This window comes from Trachemys scripta, chromosome 11, assembly GCF_013100865.1.
Source record: "Trachemys scripta elegans isolate TJP31775 chromosome 11, CAS_Tse_1.0, whole genome shotgun sequence".
In the NCBI taxonomy this organism is placed as follows: Eukaryota; Metazoa; Chordata; order Testudines; family Emydidae; genus Trachemys; species Trachemys scripta.
Window position 1 is genome coordinate 40,804,253 of NC_048308.1, and position 27,333 is coordinate 40,831,585.

General features: G+C 40.7%; 1 protein-coding gene across 2 annotated transcripts in view; it reads left to right on the forward strand.

The window, feature by feature from the left end:
• Positions 1 to 16,697, forward strand: part of MTX2 (metaxin 2) — a 46,090-nt gene extending 29,393 nt beyond the window's left edge. For both annotated transcript variants that reach the window (XM_034785733.1, XM_034785734.1), the window contains 7 exons: positions 6,903 to 6,975; positions 10,044 to 10,120; positions 10,990 to 11,082; positions 11,631 to 11,669; positions 12,099 to 12,224; positions 12,923 to 12,999; positions 16,171 to 16,697. In XM_034785733.1, coding sequence (XP_034641624.1) covers positions 6,903 to 6,975; positions 10,044 to 10,120; positions 10,990 to 11,082; positions 11,631 to 11,669; positions 12,099 to 12,224; positions 12,923 to 12,999; positions 16,171 to 16,381 — 696 coding nt within the window. In that variant the 3' untranslated portion in view covers positions 16,382 to 16,697. The remainder of the gene's footprint in view (positions 1 to 6,902; positions 6,976 to 10,043; positions 10,121 to 10,989; positions 11,083 to 11,630; positions 11,670 to 12,098; positions 12,225 to 12,922; positions 13,000 to 16,170) is intronic.
• The last annotated feature ends 10,636 nt before the right edge of the window (positions 16,698 to 27,333 follow it).

The window sequence follows — 27,333 nt, forward strand, 5'->3', positions numbered from 1 at the left end:
TAGGGTGACCAGATCACCAAATACAAATATCGGGACGCGGGGGGGGTGTGAGTTGGCGGGGGGCGGGGCCAAAAAAAAAAAAAAAAAAAACCCTTCCTCCGCAAGCGCTGGAGGGAGGCCCGGGAGAACGAACGGGGCTGGGCGGCCGATGCCTCCGCCCCGGGGCCGCCGCGGGATAGCACCAGCTGGGCAGCAGCCCAGACGCGACCGGCCAGGGGCTGGACCCAGCGTGCGCGCTGCTGGGTCCCCGCAGCAGGCCCCGGCTTGGGGAGTTCGGGGGCGCCAGAGCTGCAGCCGCGGAGCGCCATGGCCGCTTCCTCCCCCGCGGCAGTGGGAGCTGCAGCAGCGGCTGCTCCCGAGTCCCGCTGGCTGGGGGGACAACAACAGCCGCCGCCTGGCCCCGCGGGCCGTCCCCCTCCTCGCCCTACCACCCGACTGAGTCCTGCTCGCGGCCAGGCCGGACTGTTACTCACCCCGGCCCCGCGCTCCCCCAACGTCTCCCGGGCCTCCCTCCAGCGCATGCGGAGGGGGGAGGAATGGTGAGCCCGGGGAAGAGGCGGGGATTCGGGGAGGGAGCCAATCGGGGGAGGAGGGGGCGGAGTCGGGGCGGGGGGGGGGTGCGAGTACTTCCGGTCTCTAGGCTCCGGGGCATTTCCTTGTTTGTCCGGTTGTCCCGACCGCATGTCGGTCGGGACGCGGGACAAACAAGGAAATATCGGGACGGTCCCGATAAAATCGGGACGTCTGGTCACCCTAGGTCCAGATAATACTTAGTCTTGCCATGAGTGCAGGGATTGGACTAGATGACGTCTCAAGGTCCCTTCCAGTTCTATGATTCTATAAAGAAAGCCAGAGTTGTCTCCTTCTGGCTCTGGTGCCACTAAACATGGGGCCTCAGGATCTCTCCCCTCCCTTGGGACTCTCCTTTGCCATCCTCTTCATGGCCCTGGCACAGCCATACAGAGATTTGGAGCCTCCTCTAGCCCTCCCCACCCACTGCCTATAATTGAAGGCAAGACCAAGGCTTGTTGAGATCTGATGACCCTGCTTGCACTTGTAGAGGATGGGAGTCTGACAGGTTCGGTACAGAGACCCCCTTGGGACTTCCACCTGATGTGCTGAGACTACCTCTGAGCCCGTTTTCCCTGCCAGCTTGGGTCTTCAGAACCCTACCTTGTTGAGCCAGACACGCCAGTCTGCTCGAACACAGACCCAGGTCAGAACCACGTGCCCTAAAGCTGCAGACTTAACTGAAAATGGCTTAGCAAGTGCTCCTGCCTCTAGCACCCAGACACCCAGCTCCCAGTGGGATCCAAACCCCAAATAAATCCATTTTACTCTGTATAAAGCTTATACAGGGTAAACTCATACATTGTCCACCCTCTATAACAATGATAGTGAGAGATGCACAGCTGGTTGCTCCCCCAGGTATTACTTACCCTGGGTTAATTAATAAGCAAAAAGTGAGTTTTATTAAGTATAAAAGATAGGATTTAAGTGGTTCCAAGTAGTAACAGAATAAAGTTACCAAGCAAAATAAAACACGCAAGTCTAAGCCTAATACATTAAGAAACTGATTACAAATGAAATCTCACCCCCAGAGATGTTCCAGTAAGCTTCTTTCACAGACTGGACTCCTTCCTAGTCTGGGTCCAGCAATCACTCACGCCCCCGTAGTTACTGTCCTTTGTTCCAGCTTCTTTCAGGCATCTCTTGGGGGTGGAGAGGCCATCTCTTGAGCCAGCTGAAGACAAAATGGAGAGGCTTCCAGGGCCTTTTATATTCTCTCTTGTGGGCGGAAACCCTTTTGTTCTTCTGTGCAAAGTCACAGCAACAAGATGGAGTTTGTAGTCACCTGGGCAAGTCACATGTCCATGAATGATTCAGCTTTTTGCAGGCCAACGGCATTATTTACATGTTAGTTTAACCGTTCCCAGGAAAGCTCAGATGTGAATTGGCATCTCCCAAAGTCTATTGTCAGTTACGTGTTTCTTGATAGGACTATTCTCAGTAAGTGCCCATTCTCAAAAAGCTGACCAAGTGCTTCACTGAGGCTACTTAGAATCAAACACATAGCCAATATTCATAACTTCAAATACAAAAATGATACACCCATACAGACAGCATAATCATGACCAACAAACTACAACCTTTCCATAGACACCCCACTTGACCTCCTCTGTACAAGACCTGGTGCAACCATAGGACCCTAGTTGCAACAGTGATCTATATGGTCACCGTTCATGTCAATAACATCACAGGGGGAGCCTACTAAAGCTATGGAAAGAGGAAACCATAAGGATCCTAAGGCTTGTAGGATGGGGCACTGCAGGGGGGAGGATGGATGGATGAATGAATCCAGTTAATTTTATCTGAAGCTAAGATCTGGCAAAATAAGAATTAGAAGAGCTATCTAATTCTGATGGTCATTGCTGCTTGTGTGATCAGCTTTAATTTTGTAGAATTTCCCCCCCCCATTGAAAAGCCTCCCTAATTATTGGCTTACATTTGTGAGGTCTATCTCTGTAAGGAAAAGACTATGGCTTGATCTACACTACCAATTTGTCTGTATAGCTACATTGTTCAGACTTGAAAAGGTCAGTGATAGTTCTTTGGCGTACAAAACTATCCTTACATGTACCACTACATTTAAAAGCTTTCAGATGACTTGCTTTGCTGCACTAACTCCAGGATAATTCAGGCACACTTTCTTTAGAACCAGCATTGAGAGCAGCACATGGCAGCTATAAAAATTCACCTCCGGCTAGATGTAGAATCCTGAAGTTAATTTAGTGCCCTATTGCAAAGGGAATTACTGTGGCAAGCCTGGACAAAATTAAACTTCAGCTACTTTTCAAGAAGGAAATAAACAGCTAGGGAGTAAGAGCATGGATTTGAGGTGTGATAAATTAATTTAAGAATGTTTTGCTCCTGAAATACAACCTTTCTCAAAGCTGTCATTTGAGATGTACACTGTTAGCACTATAATGTTCTATTGCTGATTGAATGCTATTTACATTCCTGCATGCCCAGATACAGCTTTGAAAGCCATGCAAAATTAGTAACCTATGTATATTTCACCTGCATATTGTGTCTAAAATTCTGTACGTACTCCTACTCTACCAGTACATAGAATCTAAAACCAAATTCCTGTTTTTTAATTAGTTCATAAGGTAGCTAGTACATATGGGGCCAATACTGTCCCCAGGTTCAGGAATGTTTGTTTGTATTTGGGATTACATTTAGGCCCTTCTCTAGTGGACCTTGCATATCGGGTTTTTTAAAGTATGTTATACACCAGTCTTTTTAGATGACCTTATGGAGAGAGAATGGGCCCATTTGTATGCAAAGGTACTTAAAAAAATACATATAGTCCCAGAATAATTAAGAACGGAAATTCAAAGTTAAGACCAATGCCCTATACATTAAAGGCTTTTATGACTTCTAATAGCTTATTTGGTATTGGGAGGCTTATGCTGAATGTTTCAATCCGTTTTTTAATAAGTTCTGGGTTTTTTAATCTTATTTCCCAGCCATTGCTTCTGCTTCCTGGTTGAACACAGGAATTAGGGCAGGATAGAGCAGAACCAGGGTGTTTAGGCAGAAGGGGATGAGACAACAGTCCTGGTGCTGTTTTGTGGGGAATGGAGCTGAACAGAGGAAAACCGGAAAGGAGGACTGCCTTTGGCTGTTTTTTGTTTTTTTGCAATGATGAGAGCAAATGGGTGAAGATATTTTTATCCCTGAGGTAGGACTGTTACTATATAAGAGCTGGTCTCTCTAGGAGCAGCATCTCCTTGTATCTCTTCACAGCAGAAGGGAACCAGATGAGTTTAAGGATGCTGATTCAATATCTTGGTGCAGTGGTCAAGGAAGAAGCTGGTTCCTGGTAACTGTCCCAGCTCCTGGATGTCCTCTGGCTGGGGATAAAAGGCTCTTCTTCCTGCTGCCTACTCACTGTGTGGCTGGAGAAACAGTCATCCAGCAGTCTGTGAGGGGACCTCCTTTCTGTGTGTCTCATTCAGTTTCTGTGCTTTTCCTAACTTTCCAGTGGGTTGCTGGTTATCTTCCTTAACTTCACTCTTCCCCAGCCCTACCAAGATCAGTTGTCTAACTTTATTCTTCATTCCCAAACTAAACCCTTGGAGGAGGCTGAATGAAGTGGAGGGAAGGAAATGCTATTAGTTTAGATGGTGTTTTAATATAGTCTCTACTGATTTGAGACATACTCTTCTAAGCTCTCTGGCATGATTCTAGCCACAAAACGTGAGAGCAAAATTTCCCCAGCCTCTGACTTAAATCAGGAGAAGGAAACCAGGGCTTGGAAGTGTGTTCTTAAATTTATCCTAATTTCAATATTTTTACTAAAGTGAAATTATAATAAAGAAAGAAGAGTTGTTTGGCCAAAAATATAAATCTGTGTATTAAACTTTACCCCTAGTGCCTGACTATTGCAGAATATTTGGTACATTAAATCACACACTGATGGTGCACTTGTGCATAGCGGGCAACAGAGCAAGTGCCAGTTTAAGATCTGAATTTTTCTTGATTTATATGACAATCTTACCTTTAGTTAGAGTTTATTTTCATACATGTTAATTTGTCTCTTAATACAAGAAACATTTCATTCAGTAGAGTTGAGACAACTGCAAAAAATATACATGCCTCTCAGCCTGGGATTGTTTCCAAAATAAAGGTAGAAAAGGACTGTTTTTCTTTCCTTGGGAGTTGTGTACTTTGAACCAGAAATAGCCTTTTTCACCTTGATCAATAAGTCAAACTGTTCTGCAGTGGTTCAAGTACCGGGCAGACTTATAAGAACCAGGGCACAAACCCCAAATTGGTTGTGAGTTCTATACTTAGAGCTCCTATAACAGCCTTAACGTGAAGTCACAGACAGTCCCCTAGGTTACTCCGATTTGTCTTGCCACGCTGGTAAGCCCACCTTTGTGATAGATGGTCCCTTACACCAAGGATCACAGCAATAGGCAGATTACTCCCAGTCCCAAGGGACCAGATGCTTACCCTAGGTCAATTGCACCGTAGGTCTCTCACCTAAGACAATGCTTGTAGCCAATCCTGTAATAAATTATTGACAGATTTATTAATACGAAAAGAAAATGAGTTATTTACAAGATTAAAGCAGGTAAACATACACAAATGAGTTACAATCTTAAGTTTCAAAAGGTAATAGAAGCTTCAGTAATAAGCAAGCTCTATATGTCCTTTGGGGCTAACCCAAACTAAGCAGCTTGGGATTCCCTGCTTGTGCTTAGAAAACCTTGCCCCCTAGAGTCCAAGCAGCATTGAGATACAATTCCTTCTTGTTGTTGTTTTTTTTTTTTTTTTATTCTCTCCCCCCTGTGCTCTGAGCTGCAAACTCAGCTGATGACAGGAATTTACTTGCATGACTCATCTTCATGGGGTAGGAAGGTTGCAGAGCATAACAATCTTTTGTTCTCTTTAATGTTCCACAATAGTCTGTCTGGTGTTGATGGGACTTCCTTGTTGGCCAGGATGTAACACCTTCTGTTGGAGAACAGTACTTTACACTAGTTAATGTCTCTCTCCTGTCTGGTGATTTACCCAGTCACAGAAGTTTACAATACAAATTCTTAAATATTACCTTACAATGTAGGATACAGATGCTATAAGTGAGATTAATTCATGCAGCAACTCACAAGCATTCAATAAAGTGTAAACAATAAACACATTCTTATATAATCCTAATGCTAATACACAGGTGAGCCACACTGATTCCAGTTGTTTATTTGCCAGTGTTCAGTTGAGACATGGAGACCCTGGCATGAGCTGAAACCTGGTCTGCCAGTGTCACACAATAGAACAGATAGAACTGAGTGGTCTGCTATGTTAACGAAGCTGTCGTGCATGCATGTTAAGTCCATATACCGTCCTTAAAATCATAATGAAACTTCTTTTTATGTGTAATAGATTCTCTTTTAAAATTAATTTAGTTGTACCTGCCTTTGTTCAGAAAGTAGCGAAAGGCTCAAGTCTGGATTAATAGCTTTCAGATTTTGAATTTGAGATTTTGGCCTTTTCGCTGGCAAAGGCGAATACCAAATACCCAGTAGGATTTAACATTGTGTTCCTCACCACTGAGCTTGAGAGGTTATTTATACTTGCCATGCTCTCACTATCGAAAGTGTGAGTTACCTTGTGAAAGTTATTTTGTTCTTACACAGAAACACACTAAGTATTTTATGATGATGACTGCTGCTGATAAAAATTAGTATCCTGTGGAAATGGCTTTGTCCAGGGTTATAGATAGATATAAAAAAAATTACGTTGGTCAACTATACCCTTAATTCAAGTAAACTCTACTGGTAATAAACACTGCCTTTTAATCTAGCAGAATTGCAAAGCAAAAATCGTGAAAATGTTGGCTAGTGAAAATATGGCAGTGGAAGGATTTTTTTTTTTTTAAATGTGTGTTTTTTGTTTTTTGTTTTAAATATGCTAGAGATGTAGCAGCACATGCTGGTGCTTGTTCTCTAAACATATTAGTCAGTAATAACCACGAAAGATATGTGCCCCAATGTTCAGGTTGACAAAATGTCACTTAGACTGATTATTAGTGACTTATAAACAACAGTAACTTTGGCAGTCAAATGCCACCATCAAATGGGAAAAACAGATGTAACTTTGTTAAACAGAAGAATTCTTACTAATGATTTTGGACAATATCCTTATACTCTATTGTCCAATGAAGTTTTATATTTTTTCTTTCTTCCCTTTTCTATTTTCCCTAAAACAGAATACAGATACCTGTACTTTATAAACATTGTGCTAAGTACTAGTTTAATGTATTTAAAACAAATCCATGTTTTGCCATCAGCTAATACGAGTTTTCCTTTTTCTGGGCTCCTCTTTGTTTTCAGGCCTTTTTGCAAATGTGCAATCTGCCAGTCCAGGTGGTTTGTAGAGCAAATGCAGAATATATGTCCCCATCTGGTAAGTGTGGTGTTCATTTAAATTACTGTGTTAATACCTATGTTTTGATGCCATGACAACAGCACCTCATCTTGCAGATAACAGCCAGTCAGTGCTAGTGTATGTGGGTTGCCTCTTTATTTTTTTCCTTAGTGTACTGTGATTTTTCTCTATAGAGAATGAGATAAATCAAATACAAATTTTTAAAATGTACTGTATTGCACATTTTAAATGCAGTGGACATACAGTGGATTCACGTCCTCAGTTACTTAGAAGTCTGGTGGTAACACTCTCAAAAAATGCCTAGGGACTCTTGGCCTTCTCAAGCCCAGAGGTTTCTGTATGCAGAAGTAGCTCTACTGATCTCCAGGGACATACCCCTGGGAATACCCAGTTGGTCAATGAATGGTGTTCCATTTTCCACTGTTTTAAGGGTGGGAAGAAATGTCTTTTGTTATCTTAGCTGGAAGGTGATTGTCAGCATGTTAATAATTGCGGACAGATCATGGATAAACTGTCAGTACCAAGAACAGTGTTGTACTTAAGTCCTCTTCTGATTCAAAAGACTGTTTGCAAAAAATGCAAATTCAGTATTTGATGTTTTTTTTAAAAAATCCCAAACTCTGTTGGAAATTTCTATATACTCTCATCTAAAAGGTTACTAGAAAAGAACTGCTGAATGCACAACATTATTTTGATATCCTAAAATTCTTCATTACATTAGGATCCATTTGTGTGAGTTAAATTAAGCTACTTTTATAATTTTTGATTCAAGCATGGAGCAGTAAAAATGCCTGCCTACGTGGGTGTTTGTATTTGCATACTGCATGGTTAGCTCTGCTCCTCCTTCTTGGTATTAGGGGAAAATCAGCTGGAATCCTGTCTTTAATTAATGCTTTAAAAAATCTCAATGATTGGTAGCACTGAAAACTGTACAGTTCTTGTAGCAAAACCAGGAATTTTTTTTTTAATCAGCCTTTCAAAATAAACCCATTGGGCTGACTCCTTGTAGAAACAAGTCAGTCTCTTATGTGCATGGGAATAGGAGTGGTGATACTTGTATTCTCCACCTCCCGCACTCCCTTCCTCCCAGCCACATTGGCTATTATCTGATATACCATTACTTGTGTCTGAAGCTTTTTTTCTTTACCACTGGCTAAATAATGCAGAAAGGAGCATGATTGACATGGGCTGATGAGAGTCGTGCTGTACTGATCACATCTAGCATATTCTATTTGTCATACTGGTTCCATTTTAAATACAGCTAGGAGTATAAATGTGGTGATTTATTCATCGTCCTAAGAGCCTCTACAATTTTTGCGCAGTGTTCTGCTTGTTTTTCTGATTACTTCAATATCGTTTTAATAACATTAAAATTAATTCCAACCAAAACAGGCTATTCATAAAAGGTTTTCATTCCTGAAAAAATATCTCACACGGATTGTAGTGGTTCTCAGACATGCGTCTCCAGATTTGTGTAGGACACTTTGTAATGATACTTTCCCCAACTAAAAAATCCTTTTGAGGGAGTCAAATGCTGACTGTGGATATAGGAATACCGAAAGATCATCTTTATATGCTAGCAGTGTAAACCATAGAGTTTTTGCAATTCAGAAAACCTTGTATTTCTATTGTAATACTTCATCATACGGATGCAGATGAGGTTTTTGTTGGTGCAGTGTACCTCATCTGTTACCCTGAGGCTGACTGTGAATCAGAGAGGAGTGAATCTCATGATAAAGACCATGACTGAACCTGCTGTTGTTATGAACTCTGTTTGGACTAGGTCTAGCAGTAGGTTCTGTGCATTTGCGATCTGGTTGGATTTCTTAATATTTTCATGAATATCTTTCAAATTATATTACTTTTAAAAACCCTGTAAATAATATTTGACTTTGATTTGTTCTTTTAAAATATTCTGTGAAGACACACTTTGTTATCCTCATTTTCCTTGTCTCTCCTTGCAAGCCTATTGTGTATTGTGACCTGTTTCATTTATGGGCAAACTCCATTATTGTCTTGCATCATATTCAGTGAACTATGTTTACTAATGTAAAACAAAAAATGTCCAACGTCTCTTCCTCCATGTTGAGGTGATTAAATAACAATATGTAAAATACATATTATATATCATCTAAATTTTCTTAAATTTACATAGCACTGTGTATGTACTGGTGTTTAAAGATGGTATCTGTCAAGTAGGTATTTCATAGAGCACTTGGCTGCCTTTATCTACTTCCCTGGGATTTCCACAGTTGTGCTTTGTGGAAACATTGAACTAATAATCTTCCCAGCAAAGCAAGATTTAATTAATTATTGGATTGAGACCTATCAATTTGTACAATAACTTGCAAATATTCGTTAGAGCAGTGGTCACCAAACTGTGGGGCGTGTCCACCTAGGGGTGTATGGAGGAACCTTTGGGGGGGCATGGTGCGGCCCAGGCCAGCCCCAGCAGAGGGAGCACCATGCAGCCCTGCTCCATCCCAGCTCTGCTCCAGCACTGCCTCCAGCCACAGCCCCGGCTTCTGGCTCCCCCCCCATGGCCTGGCACAGCTCTGCACCCAGCCTCAGCCCTGTCTACCGGCCTCCACCATGGCTCCGCACCCAGCCTTAGCCCCAACTCGAGCCTCCGCCCCCATGGCTGTAGCTAGGCTCCCAGCCCCAGCCTACACCCCTGGCCGTGGCTCCGTTAATACCCCCAGCTGCAGTCTCAGCCTTGGCCCTTACTCCTGTCCACCGCCCTATCCCCTGAGCCACGTCCCTGCTCCTAGCCAAGCTCCTGGGGCTGGGTGGGTGGGAGGGGGACAGAGGTAAGGGGAGCAGGGCGGTGAAAAGGTTGGGGACCACTACGTTAGCGTGAAAGCCAATCAATAGGGCAAGTCCTAGCATAAAAGTGTGAACTAAAGAGCTAGGCGTGGGGAGGCTCTATTTGTGAGTGTCTCTCAAATGAAACTTTGCATGTTAACTGTCATGTACAATCTGATAGACTTTTGTGCTGAAACACTTAAAAGCCATGATTTCAAAAATAATTCTCTGTATGTATAGAAAGCTTTAATTTACTAAAAATATACCGTATCTCACTGCAGGCAAAGTACCCTTTATTCGTGTAGGAAATCAAGTAGTATCTGAACTTGGCCCCATAGTCCAGTTTGTAAAAGCCAAGGTAAGGATATTAAATATACTTGATCAGTAACTGATAAATACGGTAGTCACTCTTTTTAGCATTTGCACTCATTTAGCTTACTGTTATGAAATGTGACATAATTAGTTTTTAAGAGAGTAAAGTAGAAAAACCTCATACGAATGTAAAGGTATCTGCATTTTTACAATATGGCAACTATTTTAACCCAATACAGGGAGTAACCTTTTGCTTAAGGAAAATATGGTGTAATGGGGGGGGCAGGGCAGCCCAGAGGATTCAGGGGGTCTGGGACAAAGCGGGGGAGCGGACATACTCACCTGGTGAGCCGCATGCCGAACGTTGCCGACCCCTGACCTAGACCTTGCAATAGCACTCGTTTTTTGGCTCCCAAGTATAGTATTCTTAGAAAAGACATACAGTGTTTGCTTAAATCTTGAAATTTCAGCTAATATATGTTTATATTTGCTTTTACTTTTTTCTGTCCTTGTAAAGCAATGTCTGCTTATTAAGCAGTTTATTTTGATAAACTGTTTATATCATCAACCTACTTCTTCACACAGAAGAAATCATAGTAATAGTGAAGCCATGAAATCAAGTTGTACACAGCTAAAAAAGAAATGCACAGTAGTTCTGTAGCTGAAAATAAATCTACATTTGTCTTTTGTGTTTGATTATATTGGAGTATAACATTTTCTGTTTAATATTGAAGGTAATTTTAGTATGGAAGGTACTTCCTAATATTTGCCCATCTATTTTATGATTTAGAGACCTATATAGAGAGATCAAGACCTGATCTGAAGCACATTGACTTCTGTTGGCTTTGGCTCAAGCCCTAGCTGAATATTGTAATATCCTTTCTTACAAGGTTGTATATTCTTTTACCCCCTTAGGGCCATTCACTCAGTGATGGGTTGGATGAAGTCCAAAAAGCTGAGATGAAAGCCTACATGGAATTAGTCAATAATATGCTATTGACAGCAGAGGTACAGCAAACCATAATAATTTGTTTATTTTCTGAGTAGGTGATAAGTGGGCAAAAATGTAGCGTTTTATTTCCATGTGGAAAATGTATTTTATTTTCAAATTCTTAGGTTGGGAAATAGTTCATCAACTCATAGGCTAGTGTCCTTACAAGAACAGAACTCCACATTCTCTGTGGTCTCTTTACATAGTCGTATGAAAATTTCATGAATTGAGGTTGATTTTTGTTGTACAAAACAATGGTGAGTTTATAAAAACTAACATGTAGCTGTAAAGAAAGTTGACTCATAACGTATGTAGCATGTTCTGAACTCCATCTTAATTTCAAATCTGATCTGGTGGCTGTTCTGAAAGAGAACTAGCAACCAGCTTTTGTCTTGCAAGCATTATCATTAACTTCTCTTTTGTGTTCATGAAGGCACTGTTAGACTTAAAATATTTTTGGGATATGCTGTTAATTTAACTTAAAAGAAAGCATCAATAGTTAGACTGCATAGAGTTTATTTCTAACTGACATTTCAGAATAAAAAGTGTTCTTTTTTTTTCCTAGTTGTATCTTCAGTGGTGTGATGATACAACAGTAGAGGAGGTGAGTGGTTCTGCAGCATTTATCTTAATTAAAATTTAATGAGAAAACACTTTTGCTCACAAATGCAAGTCCCTACTCATAAATGAAACATAGAGGTTTATACCATTAATGATATAGTTTTTCACTTTAATTTTGCTTGCATATACGTTTTAGGAAAGCTATGTGTCATTACTTAAGGTAGCTGGCTGCAAAGTAGATATGGTTTTATATATTTTTAAGGTAATAGAGTAAATGGTTTCTTTTTCTTTAGCCTGCAAACTATGAATTTCTGTGCAGAATAACTTCTTAATATTTTACAAAAGCCAGTGTAAATGCTTTCTGATCCATGAAAACCATAGCTATTTTGTAAATAACACTACCCAGTCTTACCTGCCTTTTTTTAAAAGTGATTGTGTTTTTGTGTTTTTTTTTTTTTTTTTTTTAACAAAGATTACTCATCCAAGGTATGGATCCCCTTATCCTTGGCCTCTCAATCGCATTTTGGCCTATCAGAAACAATGGGAGGTCAGACGTAAGATGAAAGCTATTGGATGGGCTGGCAAGTCACTTGAACAGGTCAGTCAGATAATAGCCAGAGTTGAATTCTTCATTCTGTTTGGTTTTTTTTTTTAAATAACCTCTCAGCAATGAAATACATATAAATAAAATATCAAAAGTGTCAAATTCCGGAGAAGCAATATTTTATTTCCTATGTTTCATAAAATATATGTGTTGTGCAACTCCATACATTTAAAACAATTGTCTGTGGAATCCATGTCTCTGGCTTCGACAGCAATAAACTTTTAAATCACACACACAATCTGAGAAAAATGAAAGATGTTTTCTCATGAATATGTATCTCTGTGCTCATGTGAGGTTAGACCATGATCCTGGAAAGGGATTAGCAGCCAAGGACTCTGATTCCCATGTGAAGATAATGGGGTCCCTTTGCAGGATTGTGGCAATTTGTTCTTGGAGCGCCAAGAAAAATACAAAGAAGTTTAGAGGTAAAAATTTAATGTATTAATTTTAACCCAATTATTGACAATAGGGAAATTAACAAGTTTCCTTATGTCAACAATATACTTGTCATTTAAGGTCTGGAAATAAGATTTGTAATCTGAATCTGTGTAATATCTATGGTCTACATTGTTAATTTAGTAAATTATTACAAATGCCTACTGCTGTTATGTATGCAATAAGGGAGCTATTTTGTAGAGAACTGTGTTCTCATCTGACTATTTAGATACTGTGCTAATCTTTTGTTTGGTTAGGTGTTGGAAGATGTAGATCAGTGTTGTCAAGCTCTCTCTCAAAGACTGGGAACACAATCATATTTCTTCAATAAGCAGTAAGTTACTTTATATGGAAATGTAATGTACTGTAGGTATATTACTCTCCAGAACATAGCTGAATGGGGACTATTTTTGCTTATTTTAATACCTTATGAGCAGTTAAGGAACATGTGGGAATGAATCCATAAATTGCATATATAAGAATTTCTGAAATTACTAAGTAATTGTAAATATTACAAAAGAGACTAAGTTTCCATAAAATTTTTCATATATTTTCTCTAGTGTTTATAGACTTAATCCTATTTTCCACTGACTTGATACAGAACACACAATAATTTGTCAGTTGAAAACATATAATGTAAAAACAGAAACCTGTTGTTCTAATTGGTAACTAAGCAATAATCCACTTAATTACATTAGCATATTTTGGCATTTCATAGATGATACCTATCAGTGTAAGTGCGCTAATACATCATAAGCAGAATGAATGTGACGTATTTTGATCAAAACGTGCTTCCTGCGCAGGTTAATTCAAGTGACACAGCAGTGGGGAGGGCTTTGTCTACACTGCAGCCCAAGGTGTGATTGCAGCCCGGATAGACATACCACACTAGCTTTAAGGGCGCTAGCACAGCTAAAAATAGTGCACAGCCTGAACAAGCACACTGGGGACCGTGGGTAAATACTCATGTTGGAAACCTGTGCCTCCACATCAACGCTACTGTTTTTTAGCTGTGCTACTGCAGGTAAAGGTGGCCCAGCTAAGTCTACCTGTGCTTCATTCATACCTTGGATTGCAGCGTAGACATACTTTAAAGAGTTGGGTTAGCATGAAGATGCCTGTGAAGTCATCTGACTGGGGAAACGCTAGTCTTCTCCCCACAAAGGATTTATTACAAAGTAGCAGCTATGATTTGTGTAAGAGAATACTGTTCTGGGCTTTTGCAGAAAAGCCACCGCGGACCCAAATCTGACATACACCAGATGTCCTTTGCTATTGTCAGTCACACCCAGTTGCAAATGTGTACTTTCCCAAAAATATTCTTGTAATTAATGTTGAATATATTCATGTACTCCACCCATCACCATGGCATATGAACCATGAAGTTACATAAAGAATGTACATTGCACCTGGAATGTATGTGGTTTTTTTTTTTTTTTTTTTAAAAAGCTGCCTTCGCATTCCTCTGATCATGGCAGTATCTGGGGGCCAGTTTTAGATATTTTTGGTGGGGTGACAATGGGGAAATTACAAAGACACTTAAATAAAATCAGCTTGTGACATTACACACTAATAGAGACGGGGAAGGAGTTAACTAAAGGCTTATTAAAGCAAGGATATATGAAGGAGCCAGTGAGATTCAGAGAGGAGGCATCTGGGGGTGGGGTGGGGGGAGGAAGCAATTGTCTTGTCCAGCTATGCCACAGAATCAGAAAGCAAGGAGGAATTGGGAAACTGAGCCATTGTAAATTGGATTGTTTGGTTGTTTCCATAGGTTAGGTTTACTTCAGCTGACTGTTACTTGTTAGTTTGGACCAGGCTGAAGAGAGCCCAGTTTCTGATCCCCAGTACATTAGGTGGGGATGGAGAAATGTCTCAATTAGCAGGATGTAATATTTTGTTTCTCGCCTCTTTGCCCCCGAAGATTTTGCAAAGTTAAGGTTAGGTGGGCAATCTAATTGGATGAGAGTGAGTGCTGTAGGATTACATAGCAGTAGAGAACAAATTGAAGCTGTATTGCAACTATTCATTTTGAGGCATTCTGAACTGTCTTTTATAAAGGTGATTTTTTGGGGGGGGGAGTAAAGGAAGTGCTATTGTTTGGGGGTGCTAGCTGGACTCCATAACACACACTTTCAATCTTTACATGTTTTAAATGTTTTTTGTCTTAAATAGTAATAGAGTTTCTCTATAATTAGTCTAATAAAATATTCTTCTAGCTCATTAATATTAGTATGTAGTTCTTGGACATTAGTGAAGAAAAGCTCTAAATTGTTAAATATACTTAGGGGAAATGTTTTGTTTGGGCTTTTTTTGTTTTGTTTGCATATAGACCAGTGCTGCAAAAAGTTCACTAAGGTCAAGCTATGGAAGGCTTGTACACATAGCCATGAGTATGACTGCAGACTTTTTCAAGACACCACTTTTCTCCTTTGGGTTCTGGTGGCTTTGGTTACAGTGTTTATTTCCATTTGTTTAGTCTCTTTAACACAAAAGAGATGGCTCTAAATGCTATTACCATGTAGTAACTTTTTCTCACTAGTCAAGGAATTTTTGGTGGCTGAAAAGCCCAGAAGAGGTGTGGGTTTTTTGCTGTTTTGAAGGGCACCATTCTGTTTGAAGGGGTAGTTTTGTTATGCACAGTATCTGCAGAGGAGACTGGGAATATAGACTCCCTTCCCACAAGATCAAAAAGTGAAGAACAGTTGGTGCTGCACAGATGAGTCAGTGGGTAGGCTCAGCATGCATTTTATGAAAAGGTATTTTGTAACTTCTTCACTGTTTGGGGGAAAAAAACAACCACCCAAAAATCCCTAATTTGTTAATGGGAGCACTGAGCAGCACATTGAGAATTCAGGCCAAAATTTGTTAGTGTACATATAAAATACAGTAGAACCTCACAATTACAAACACCTCAGGAATGGAGGTTGTTCATAACTCTGAAATGTTCATAACTCTGAACAAAACATAATGGTTCTTTCAAAAGTTTACAACTGAGCATTGATTTAATACAGCTTTGAAACTTTACTATGCAGAAGAAAAATGCTGCTTTTAACTATCTTAATTTAATGAAACAAGCACAGAAACAGTTTCCTTACCTTGTCAAATCTTTTTTTTTAAACTTTCCCTTTATTTTTTTAGTAGTTTACATTTAACGCAGTGTTGAACTGAGTCTGCTTTTTTTTTTTTTTTTTTTTTTTTTTTTAAGTCACTGCTGCTGCCTGATGGCGTACTTCTAGTTCCAAACAGGGTGTACGGCTGACTGGTCAGTTTGTAACTCTGGTGTTCATAACTCTGAGGTTCTACTGTATTTAAGGTTTCATGCATTTGCTAAATCTCGAGCTTTGTTTGGTTAAATATGACCAGTTTGATTACTTTGTGAAAATACTTGGAGTTTTTTGAGATAATATTTAAAAAAAATCAGAGTACAGTAGGATTTTCTTTATAAGGTTTTCAGTGTTTTCTGACTCCCAGGGGCCCACATTTTTCCCTGTCTCTTTTATAGGCCAACTGAGTTAGATGCTTTGGTATTTGGACATCTGTTCACAATTCTTACTACTCAGCTGACCAGTGATGAACTCTCTGAAAAAGTGAAAAACTACAGCAACCTCGTGGCCTTTTGCAGGAGAATAGAGCAACACTATTTTGAGGATCATGATAAAGACAGCTCTGCAAGTGCTGCATCCAGGTCCTCAAAGGGTTATCTGCCGAGTTAAATGCTTCATTTTGTGGTGCGGAGGCCCAGTTTCTGAAACAAATTTTGATTTCATTGTTTAACATATGATGATGATGATGATGGCTTTGAAAATGAAAAAGTGTGTAATAAAACCTCTTGGAAGCTGCTAAAACATTCTGGAGCAAGGGAAGTTCAAACTGCATTTTGTGTGTTCTAGAATTCACTGTATACATTTAACATGAAATGATTTTTGAGGTATTGCCATTTAAATGCCATAAAGGCTATTAAATATTAAACTGAAGTGACCTTGGAATAATATTGTATCTGTATTAAAAATAAAAATAAATGAAAAACTACTGTTTTTAAAAGTGTCTCTTCGATCTTTCAAAAAATCTTTTAATAAGCTTTATTCGTATGTTAGAAACAGTGTTTTCAGATCTTCCTTGCAGAAGGACAAAAGGAAAGTAATTTGCATTACATCCTGTAGGATTAACTTGTTGACTATATGGTAGAGCAAGTAATAGGAAAATTATTCTTTTCAGGCTTCAACAAGGTTGCACTTTGAAAGTCAGTGTGTGTTTACAAGGTGATTAGGTCCTTTTAAGAGATTAGCATTCAAAACGAGATGGATAAATGAAGAGTATCATAGAATATCAGGGCTGGAAGGGACCTCAGGAGGTCATCTAGTCCAACCCCCTGCTCAAAGCAGGACCAATCCCCAACTAAATCATCCCAGGCAGGGCTTTGTCAAGTCTGACCTTAACAACCTCTAAGGAAGGAGATTCCACCACCTCCCTAGGTAACCCATTCCAGTGCTTCACCACCCTCCTAGTGAAAAAGTTTTTCCTAATATCCAACCTAAACCTCCCCAACTGCAACTTGAGACCATTATTCTTTGTTCTGTCAGGTACCACTGAGAACAGTCTAGATCCATCCTCTTTGGAACCCCCTTTCAGGTAGTTGAAAGCAGCTATCAAATCCCCCCTCATTCTTCTCTTCTGCAGACTAAACAATCCCAGTTCCCTCAGCCTCTCCTCGTAAGTCATGTGCTCCAGCCCCCTAATCATTTTTGTTGCCCTCCGCTGGACTCTTTCCAATTTTTCCACATCCTTCTTGTAGTGTGGGGACCAAAACTGGACACAATACTCCAGATGAGACCTCACCAATGTCGAATAGACGGGAATGATCACGTCCCTCGATCTGCTGGCAATGCCCCTACTTATACAGCCCAAAATGCCGTTAGCCTTCTTGGCAACAAGGGCACACTGTTGACTCATATCCAGCTTCTTGTCCACTGTAATCCCTAGGTCCTTTTCTGCAGAACTGCTTCCTAGCCATTCTGTCCCTAGTCTGTAACAGTGCATGGGATTCTTCCGTCCTAAGTGCAGCTTTATCAAATGTAGGGTACCACTAACTTTAAATGAAATGGTAACAGTGCAATAAAATTAAAGCAACTTTTAAGATTTGTTTGTATTTTCTTGAGAAATTAGTCACCTCAATTTTTTTTTTTTTTTTTTTTAATGTTTGTGAAAGGTGGAAAGTGAACAGCCTAGGAGTGTGGAGGCCTCCTATCAATGCACAGAACAGGTACAGCATGTGCATCAGCCAGGCAAGTTTCCACGCGCTGTCCCAAAAAGGTGTCTCAGAATGACAACTTCTAGGAAAGAAAGGACATCAGTCCTTGACCTCTACTCAGATAGCTAAGAAAGGTGTCAGAAATAATTTTTTGTGATGTGGATATGGAAACGGTATTGAGATTATTAGCTCATTTTTGACAGGCCATTTTGTGGTGTTGACTCTCACTCCAATCTGTTCTAGTTTTGAATTACTGAGCTAAAGGTGAAAGTACTATTTACAGAATCTTAATTATTTCACCTCAACGAAAGCTTCTATATCTGGGACCAGGTGGCAAAACAGACTTCTAGTTTTCTGGCAACCAGCTGATTAAAAACTAGTCGTCAAATCAGATTTTACAGGCATCAGTAATTTTTACTGCATCAATCTTTAATTTTGTCACTTCTCATTTTTTGTCTTTCAGTACTTCTTATTGGCTTTGCTTTTTCTTGATCTCTTCACCTTCGTTTCTGAATTTTTTACATTTATGTTTTTTCAGTCTTTCCTATTTTTCAGCTTGTCTTGTTCCTCCTCCAGCATGCTAGCTGTTGCCACTTAAACGTCTGTGTCCAGCTGTTTCCGCTTCCAGCTTGACAGAATTGCTCCCAAACTCTGAAGCCCACAGTACGGGTTTTTCCTTCTTCCTCTCTCAAGTAGAAGGACTTGGCTGTCTTTTCTCTGGGCATATTTTTTCTTTCTCCCCACCCCCGTTGGTCTCCCTCGGCTCCTTGAGGTTTTTCTGATATGGCATGTTTAGGTGCATTAGTATGATAGTAAAGCACTTCAAGTTACATATCCCATTATGGTATGCCAGAAGCCTTGCTCTTTGGTTTTTAATACAAAACCAAACTAGACTTAAAAATCAGTTTTGTTTCTGTTTGTTAGTGGTTAATATATTAGAAAGCAGGTTACTCTTTGGACTTCAAAATTCTCAAAAAGCAATCTGGTGACAAATTGTCTCCCACACTATTTGCATAAACCCAGGTTTTGCCACCCTTATGTCATATAGCATCTTACTTCACGTGTAGTCCTGTTAATTTCAGTGAGGCTACTTATAAAGTTACTTAGCATGCGATTTAGGGCTCCTGCTTGCCTTGCGGGTGCTTAGTATCTCCGGACACATCTAATAGCAGCATTCTGTGCTACTTTATAAATTAAATGGTGCATGGTATTTTTCCAAAATTAAGTTGAGATGTTGCTCAGAAATACTGTCCAAAAACAAGAAACATCAACTTTCTGCCAAAAATCTCTAGGGTCAATAAACATAGGCACAGTGAGGCACTAGCTCAATAGCCTGATTGTTGTTTTGGTGATGTAGAGTGTGAGGTCCACTGCATTCGGAAATACACTCCTCTGGCTACATTGGTTTGCCATAGTCAATATCAAAATAATTATGGTTTTGATTATTTACACATTAATCATGAGGTTTTGACTTATGTTCCCTTGTGTCTCATAAAGCTAGCAAAGACCAGTTGCTGGAAAGCCTGTCACATTTCACAGCTTCATCAGCAGGATAACTATTAACCTAATTCTTAACGGAGATCTTACAATTCTTAGTGTTACAAGTTGCCACTATTACTTGCATAGTTGAAATGTGGTTTCTGAATTCCTCAATCCTGTACTGAAGCACCGGGTTTCTTCCAGAGGAGTACACCAACATGAGTGTTACGCAGGTCTAGCATTTGTTTGTAACATAACAGTTCAGGCTTATTAACATTGGAAGATGTAGCTCCATTCCTGCTTTTGGCCTTTGACGAATTTCCCAAGTCTGCATGTTGGTCCAGTACCATTTTAAAAAAACAAAAAACCAAACCTTTTAATTACTATGTGATGAGATGTTCTGTTATCAAAATATTAATTAAAACTGTTACACTGAAGATTCAGATAACGATTTTGAGTACCTGCTTTTCATAAGTCACATGAATGCAAAAACCAAAAATCATGGATGTGAGGTTTATTTTAAGTCAGAGGAGAATGAAGTATTGATTAATACCCAACTGCAACACTTTTTCCCTTTTCTTGAGATAAAAACTAATAGTCTCTGATATAAGAAATTTCAGATTTGACTAGATCCTGTGTAAAACCTTGAGTATCGTATTCAAGCAGGGATCACCATATTTGGGGTCAGGACGGAATTTTTCCCCGGGTTAGATTGGCAGAGACCCCAGGGGTTTTTTGCCTTCCTCTGCAGCATGGGTCACGGGTCACTTTCAGCTTGAAACTAGTGTAAATGGTGGATTCTCTGGTAACTTGAAGTCTTTAAATCATGATTTGAGGACTCCAGTAACTCAGTCAGAGGTTATGAGTCTATTACAGGACTGGGTGAGCGAGTTCTGTGGCCTGCAATGTGCAGGTCAGACTAATCAGTGGTTCTCAACCAGGGGTACGTGTACTCCTGGGGGTACACAAGATTTCTAGGGGTATTCAACTCATCTAAATCAGTGTTTCTGAACCTGGGGGTTGCGACTCCCAAAGGGATGGCGGGATGGGTTTAGGGGGTCGCAAGTGCAGGGCTGGTGTTAAGGGATGGCAAGCAGGGCAGTTGCTTGGGGCCTCATGCCACAGGGGCCCTGCAAAGCTAAGTTACATGCGTCAGCCCCGGGCAGCGGGGCTCGGGCTCCAGCCTTGCTATCCAGGACTCCAGCTTCAGACAAGGCTCAACAAGTGAAAAACAAGCTCCAATCAATTTATTTTATAATTACATGGTAAAGATGAGAAAGTAAGCCATTTTTCAGTAAGAGTGAGCTGTGACACTTTTTTGTATTTTTATGTCTGATCTTGTAAGCAAGTAGTTTTTAAGTGAGGTGAAACTTGGGGAGTGGAAGACCAATCAGACTCCTGAAAGGGGCACTGTAGTCTGGAAAGGTTGAGAGCCATTGGACTAGATGATCATGATGGTCCCTTCTGGCCTTAAAGTCCATGAGTCCAACCTGCCTTCTTCCACCTGCTGAAGACCAATCAGCATTTGAAAGGAGAGATTTTAACCTAGCTTAGGTTATTTTGGCCATTCTTCTGTTACCACTAGACTTATCTAGAGGTATATTTTACTCAATGGATTTCAAGTGTCCTTTGTGCCTGAACAGTAGCTTGTATGGAACCCAGCTGCAGGAATACTCACAGGTACAAAAACCTGAGCACATAGACCACTCACTCTTAAGACTCTGCAGTGGCTGCTAGTGTAATACCAGATTTGTAGCAAAAGTTTAGAGTGCTTTGAAAACACAGCGGTGAGCTGAGTAACCTTTTATATCTTAGCAATAACATGTTTCAGGAGAGAGGAAGAGCATTAGTAATGCACCACTTTGGATGTGGAACTCTTTCTTCTGAAGGGAATTAATCCTAACGATGTGATTTAGCCTTTTCTAATATGTGAATGGATGGCTTTTTAGAATAGCTCTTTCTGGACTGATGCCAGCCAGCCCTGAATTTCTTTTTTGTACAGCACTCTGACAACCTTTTGTATGAAGGGTACTATACAAACTTGGTTTTGTACTTTTTGTTCAATCCTCTCGTTACTAATTTGAAACAGAAATGACTGCAAATCTTGTTCAGTAACATCAAATCAACCTTTCCCCCCCCCTTAAAGTCTGAGATAGCCATATGCATTAACTCTCTCTGAATGTCTGTTCCAGAATATAAATTCAAGCTCTATGAAAATGGTTGGCAAAAGATAAGGATCTATTATAAACAAATAAAGCTTTTGTAAATCTATCTGCGCCACTCAGACTGCACTTAAGGATGCAGAGAATAGTGAATTAGATTGAAAACTCAGTATTAAAGTAAGATGAGATGCAAGACTATAAGACTTTGCAACTAAATTAAATAGTTTCGGTAACCTTAATCATCCTCTCCTTCTATTGTTTGAGTAATTGAGTTATCAAAATTCCCAATGTAGTTTCAATTGGAAAAAAAGTATTCTCTGCTTCCGAGCCTGAACTGTTGTGTGGTGTTTTTGAGCACTGGTACAGTTACTGTGTTTACCTCAGAGGTAGCTGCATTTCAGTGGTAGATGGAGTGATTACTATATGGCATATATCTATAATTTAAAGTATTTTAAGTGTTCTGGGGTCCATTATGTTGATATATTACAATTATTAAACTTAACCAAACTGCAGTGTAAAATATTATTTAGATTTTAATATGTCATTTTTTTTACATTAACCCTATGAAATTCTGTGTGCTCACTAATATAACAGATTTGTCACTCTTTAATGAGATTATCAACAAAATTTGTATTTCACTAAAGATATCAATAAAGCTTAATAGTGTTGATGTAAGGCATTTAATTTGGTGTAGCACAACCGTTTGATTTAATACAAAATCAAGATGGCATACATTAAATGGGTTAAAAACCGGCTAGTGCTGGGACTCAACTGTAATTCTAAATGAGGAATCGTCACTGAGCTGATGTGTTTTTGTGGGGTCCTGCAGAGGGTCTTTTTGGTCCCTTTGCTTATTATATTATCAATGACTTAAAAAAAATATGGTTTTCTTCCATCACTGATACACTGATATGACACACTGATTAGGGGAGTGATAAATAGTGAAGAGGACAGGTCGCTGAGGCAGAGAGAGCTGTATTGTTTGGTAAACTGGGTTCAAACAAGCATTATGCATTTCAGTATGGCCAAATGTAAAGCCATACACCTAGGAACAAAGAATATAGGTCATAATTACAGGATGGAGGCTCTATCCTGGGAAGCAGTGACTCTGAAAAAGATCTTGGGGGTCCTGATGAATAATCAGCAATCCATGGGTGTCGAGTGCGATGCTCTGTCCAAAAGGGCTAATGTGATCCTTAGATGTGTAAACGTGAATATGTTGTATGTAGTGCTATTGGAGCCATTTCAGTCCCAGGATATTAGACAAGGTGGGTCTGTGTCCCCAGACCTGAGGAAGCTCAAAAGCTGTGTAGTTTGAAAGCTTGTCTCTCTCACCAACAGAAGTTAGTCCAATGAAATATATTACTTCACCCACCTTGTCTCTCTAAATGGGGGAAATATCGAGTAGCAGTAGGAAAGTTATTGCCTCTATTTGGTGTTGGTGTGACTACTGCTGGTGTGACTACTGTGTCCAACTCTATGGTATATCTACACTTGGAGCTAGGGAGGTGACTCCCAGATCAAGGAGATGTATTCATACTAGCTCTGATGGAGCTAGCGCACTAAAAATAATGAGCTAATATATGTATACATCTCCTCGAGCTAGAAACCACATCTCCAGCGCCAAATATAGACCTACCCCTAGTGTCGATACTTCAAGAAATGTGTTAACAATTGGAGAGGGTTTAGAGAAGAGCCACAAGAATGATTAAAGGATTAGAAAATATGCCTTAATAGTGAGAGACTCAGAATATGTCTACACTACAAAATTAGGTTGATTTTATTTAAGTCGACATTGAGCCTCTGATTTAAGCAAGTCGATTTTGCATGTCCCCACTATGCTCATTGTGTTGGTGGAGTGCATCCCCACTAGCAGGGCTTGCATTGACTCACGGACTGCTGCACTGTGGGTAGCTCTCCCAGAGTGCATGGAGCCGAGTGGAATGTTGGGTTGGGCTTGCAATGCCTCATGGGACCAAAACATTTGTGCGGGTGGTTATAGGAACATGGCATTAGCCTCCTATGATGCACTTACATCCCTCCCTGAAATCAATGGTAAACAAAACAAGGCTTTTTCGTGCCTTTTTTCCTAAGTCTGGGTTACTCGCACAGACACCATAGCATAGCAAGCATGGACCCTGCTCAGCTGTACACTGTTGTTGTGAGCATTACAAACACCTCACACCTTATCCTGCGGTATTTGCATAAATATATAGTGTGTCTGTGTGTAAAAGTATAAAGCAGGAGTCACCACGTGGAACAATGTGATGCCACGCAAGCAGCCCTGCTGGAAGCCATGGAGCAGAGCAATTCACAGGTGCTGGCGACAGTCGTGCATCACTTTGACTCGGTGGAGCACTGCTTCTGGGCCCAGGAAATAAGCACTGACTGGTGGGACCGCATAGTTATGCAGCTATGGGATGATGAGCAGTGGCTGCAGAACTTTCGAATGCACAAGCCGCTTTCATGGAACTGTGCGAAGAGCCCTGAAGCGCAGCAATACTAAAATGAGAGCTGCTGCGACAGTGGAGAAGCAAGTGGCATAGCTCTGTGGAAGGAATCCGTAGGGAATCAATTCAGAGTGGGTAAATCAGTAGGGAATCAATTCAGAGTGGGTAAATCTACTGAGATCTATTGTGATCCAAGTTGCCAGGCAATAGACTTCTGCTAAGAAGGGGCAACATACAGGACATAGTGGATGGTTTTGCTGCGATGTAGGGTTCCCTAACTGCAGTGGGCCAATAGATGTCACGCATATCCCTATCTTGGCACCAGACCACCGTGCCAAAGAGTACATAAACCGAAAGGGATACTTCTCAATGGTGTTGTGAGCACTGGTGGATCACAGGGGCCGTTTCACCAACATCAACGTGGCATGGTCGGGAAAGAGGCATGATGCACCCATCTTTAGGAACTCCGGTCTGTTCATAAAGCTGCAAGCCGGGACTTTCTTTCCAGGCTGCAAAATAACCGTTGGTGATGTTGAAATGCCAATTGTGATCCTGGGAGACCCAGTCTACCTCCTGCTCCCACGGCTCATGAAGCTGTACATAGGCAGCCTGGACAGCAGTAAGGAGTGGATCAACCATAGGCTAAGCAAGTGCAGAATGGTGGTGGAATGTGCCTTTGTACATTTAAAGCCTGCTTGCATATTTTGCTTACTAGGTTAGACCTCAGTGAAAGCAATATCCCATTGTTATTGCTGTGTGCTCCATAATAACTGTGAAACAAGGGAGAAAAGTTTCCAGCGGGGTGAGGGGTTGAGGCAGATCACCTGGCAGCCAATTTTGAGCAGCCAAACACGAGGGCAATAAAAAGAGCACGTCGAGGCGCACTGCATCTCCATGAGGCTTTGAAAACTAGTTTAATCAATGACCCACAGTAATGTGACACTTGTGTGTAGTTCCTTACCAAGTTGTCCCCTTCATTGCATGTACTCCCCTGTAAACTACATCCCCACAAATCAGTGTACTGAATGAATAAAAAGTCTTTTCTCCTCAATCCATTTTTTTTATTATGCTCACAAACACTGAGAGACAGCAAAGAAAAGTGAGATAACCTAGGACTAAGGGGCTGACAACACTGGCGGAGGGAGGGGACAAACAAGGACAGCTTGCTTACAATTGCACTGCAATAACAATCAAAGTGTGGCATGGGCGCCTTCTGGTCCTTGTATCCTCCACTGGAGTTGAGTGCAAGAGATACCGGAACCGCGCTCCCCCTCCCCCGCTACATCCCAGGACGTCTGGGAGAGGAGGATGTGGAACTTGGCAGCAGGTTCACCATAGGCTGGAGCGGGACTCTAGCATCCAGCTGCCTTTCTTGAACCTCAACCAGACGCTTCAACATGTCTGATTGCTCCCTCATAATCTGTACCATCTCTTCCTACGTGTTGCCTGGAATCCCACACAGCTCCTCATAGAAGCGGCATGTCTGTGGCTCAGAACCAGAGCAACTGTTCACCTCCCTTGTCTTCTGGTACGCTTGCTGAAGCTCCTTTATTTTCATGCGGCACTGCTGTGTGTAGCCCTGGTGTAGCCCTTCTCCCCCATGCCCTGTGCGATTTTGGCATAGATGTCAGCATTTCTTCTGCTGGGTCGGAGCTCTGCCTGCACAGACTCTTCTCCCCACACAGCACTAATATCCACCACCTCCTGTCTCTCCATGCTGGAGTGTGTTTGCGGCCTTGAGCATCCATGGTCCGCTGTGCTGATGAGCTCTCCATGCCAATCAAACAGGAAATGACAAATTCAAAAGTTCCCAGGGCTTTAACTGGTGAGCAGCTGTTTCCTGTATACCTGGCTGAGGTGCAATGGATTTGAAAGTGCTCTCCAGAGCACTCCTGGAGGCCAATTCATTTAAATTACATAGTGCAGTGTCTACACTATCTCCATGTCGACGCATGGATGTCCACTGAAGCGCTACGCCTCTTGTGGAGGTGGAATACAGAAGTTGATTTTACAAGCCCTTTAGGATGGCAGCAGGGACTTGGTAGTGTAGACACATAAATTATTAACTCAACCTAAGGCGGCATATGTCGACCTAACTTTGAGGTGTACATCAGGCCCCAAGGAGCTCAATCTGTTTAGTTTAACAAAGAGATGATAGGAGTGATTTGATTAGTTTAGAAATACCAGAAATTTGAAAATAGAAGGTACCTCGCTCTATCAGATAAAGATATAACAAGATCCAATGCCTGGAAGTTGAAATTAAACACATTCAGACTAGAAATCAGGTGCAAATTTTTAATAGGGTAATTGAACCATTGGAACAGTTTACTAAGACTTATGGCAGATTCTCCATCTCTAGGCACTTTTTAAATAAAGATTGGCTGCCTTTCTAAAAAAAAATATGCTGTAGTTTTGCTATTGGATTTGAAGTGGGAATTAATTCAGGGAAGTTTTATGGCCTGTTTTACGCAGGAAATCCAATTAGATGATCACAATGGTCCCTTCTGGCCTTAATATCTATGAAATAAAACAAACTCCCAAAGGTTACCTTGTATACACAAAACACAAAGGCTTGGAACTATCACAAATATACTTAATTTAGAGAAATGTGAAATTGAATAAGACTTCTAACACAGTAATGCCAGTAGCTTTCATGGCATGACTTGGTATCTTTGAACATTTTAAAGATTAATTCCACCGGAACCTGAGTACTAAGATTAAAATAAGACTCAAATGTGTAAAAACATATGTATGTCTTACAACTGAGTATACCTTCTTGATTTTAAATTGTGTATAGAATATTTGCTCAGTGTTGCTTTGTTTTACTCTTCATGCCTTTTTCTCCTGAGAATTAACAGTTTGATTCTTAGATGGTAAGTCTGTATTAAATGACGTTTTGAAAGTAGTGAATTATTTTCCCACCTTAATGTGACTAAAATGAATCAAAAAGCTTTAGTGAAAATAGAGGTCCTCCTTCCCAATAAGTGCTGATAGGATTACGGTAGGACTGGTCTCACTAGCTCTCTGAGTCATGGAGCCATGATATATGAAGGGTATGTCTACACTGCAAAAGCTGTGCACAGGCTACCCAAGCTAGCCTGAATCCAGCCAGCGTGGGTAGCAATAGCAATAAGAGACAATGCAGCGCAGATTTTAGTATGAACCCAGTGTACATACTTGGCTCTGAGGCTGTGCTGTGCTGTTTTCACTGTTGTTACCTGTGCTAGCTGGATTCAAGCTAGCTCAGGTAAACTAGCCTTTGCACAGCTTTTTGCTGTGTAGACATACCCTTAGAGCAAGTTGAGCTATTTTTGGTGCACCCCATG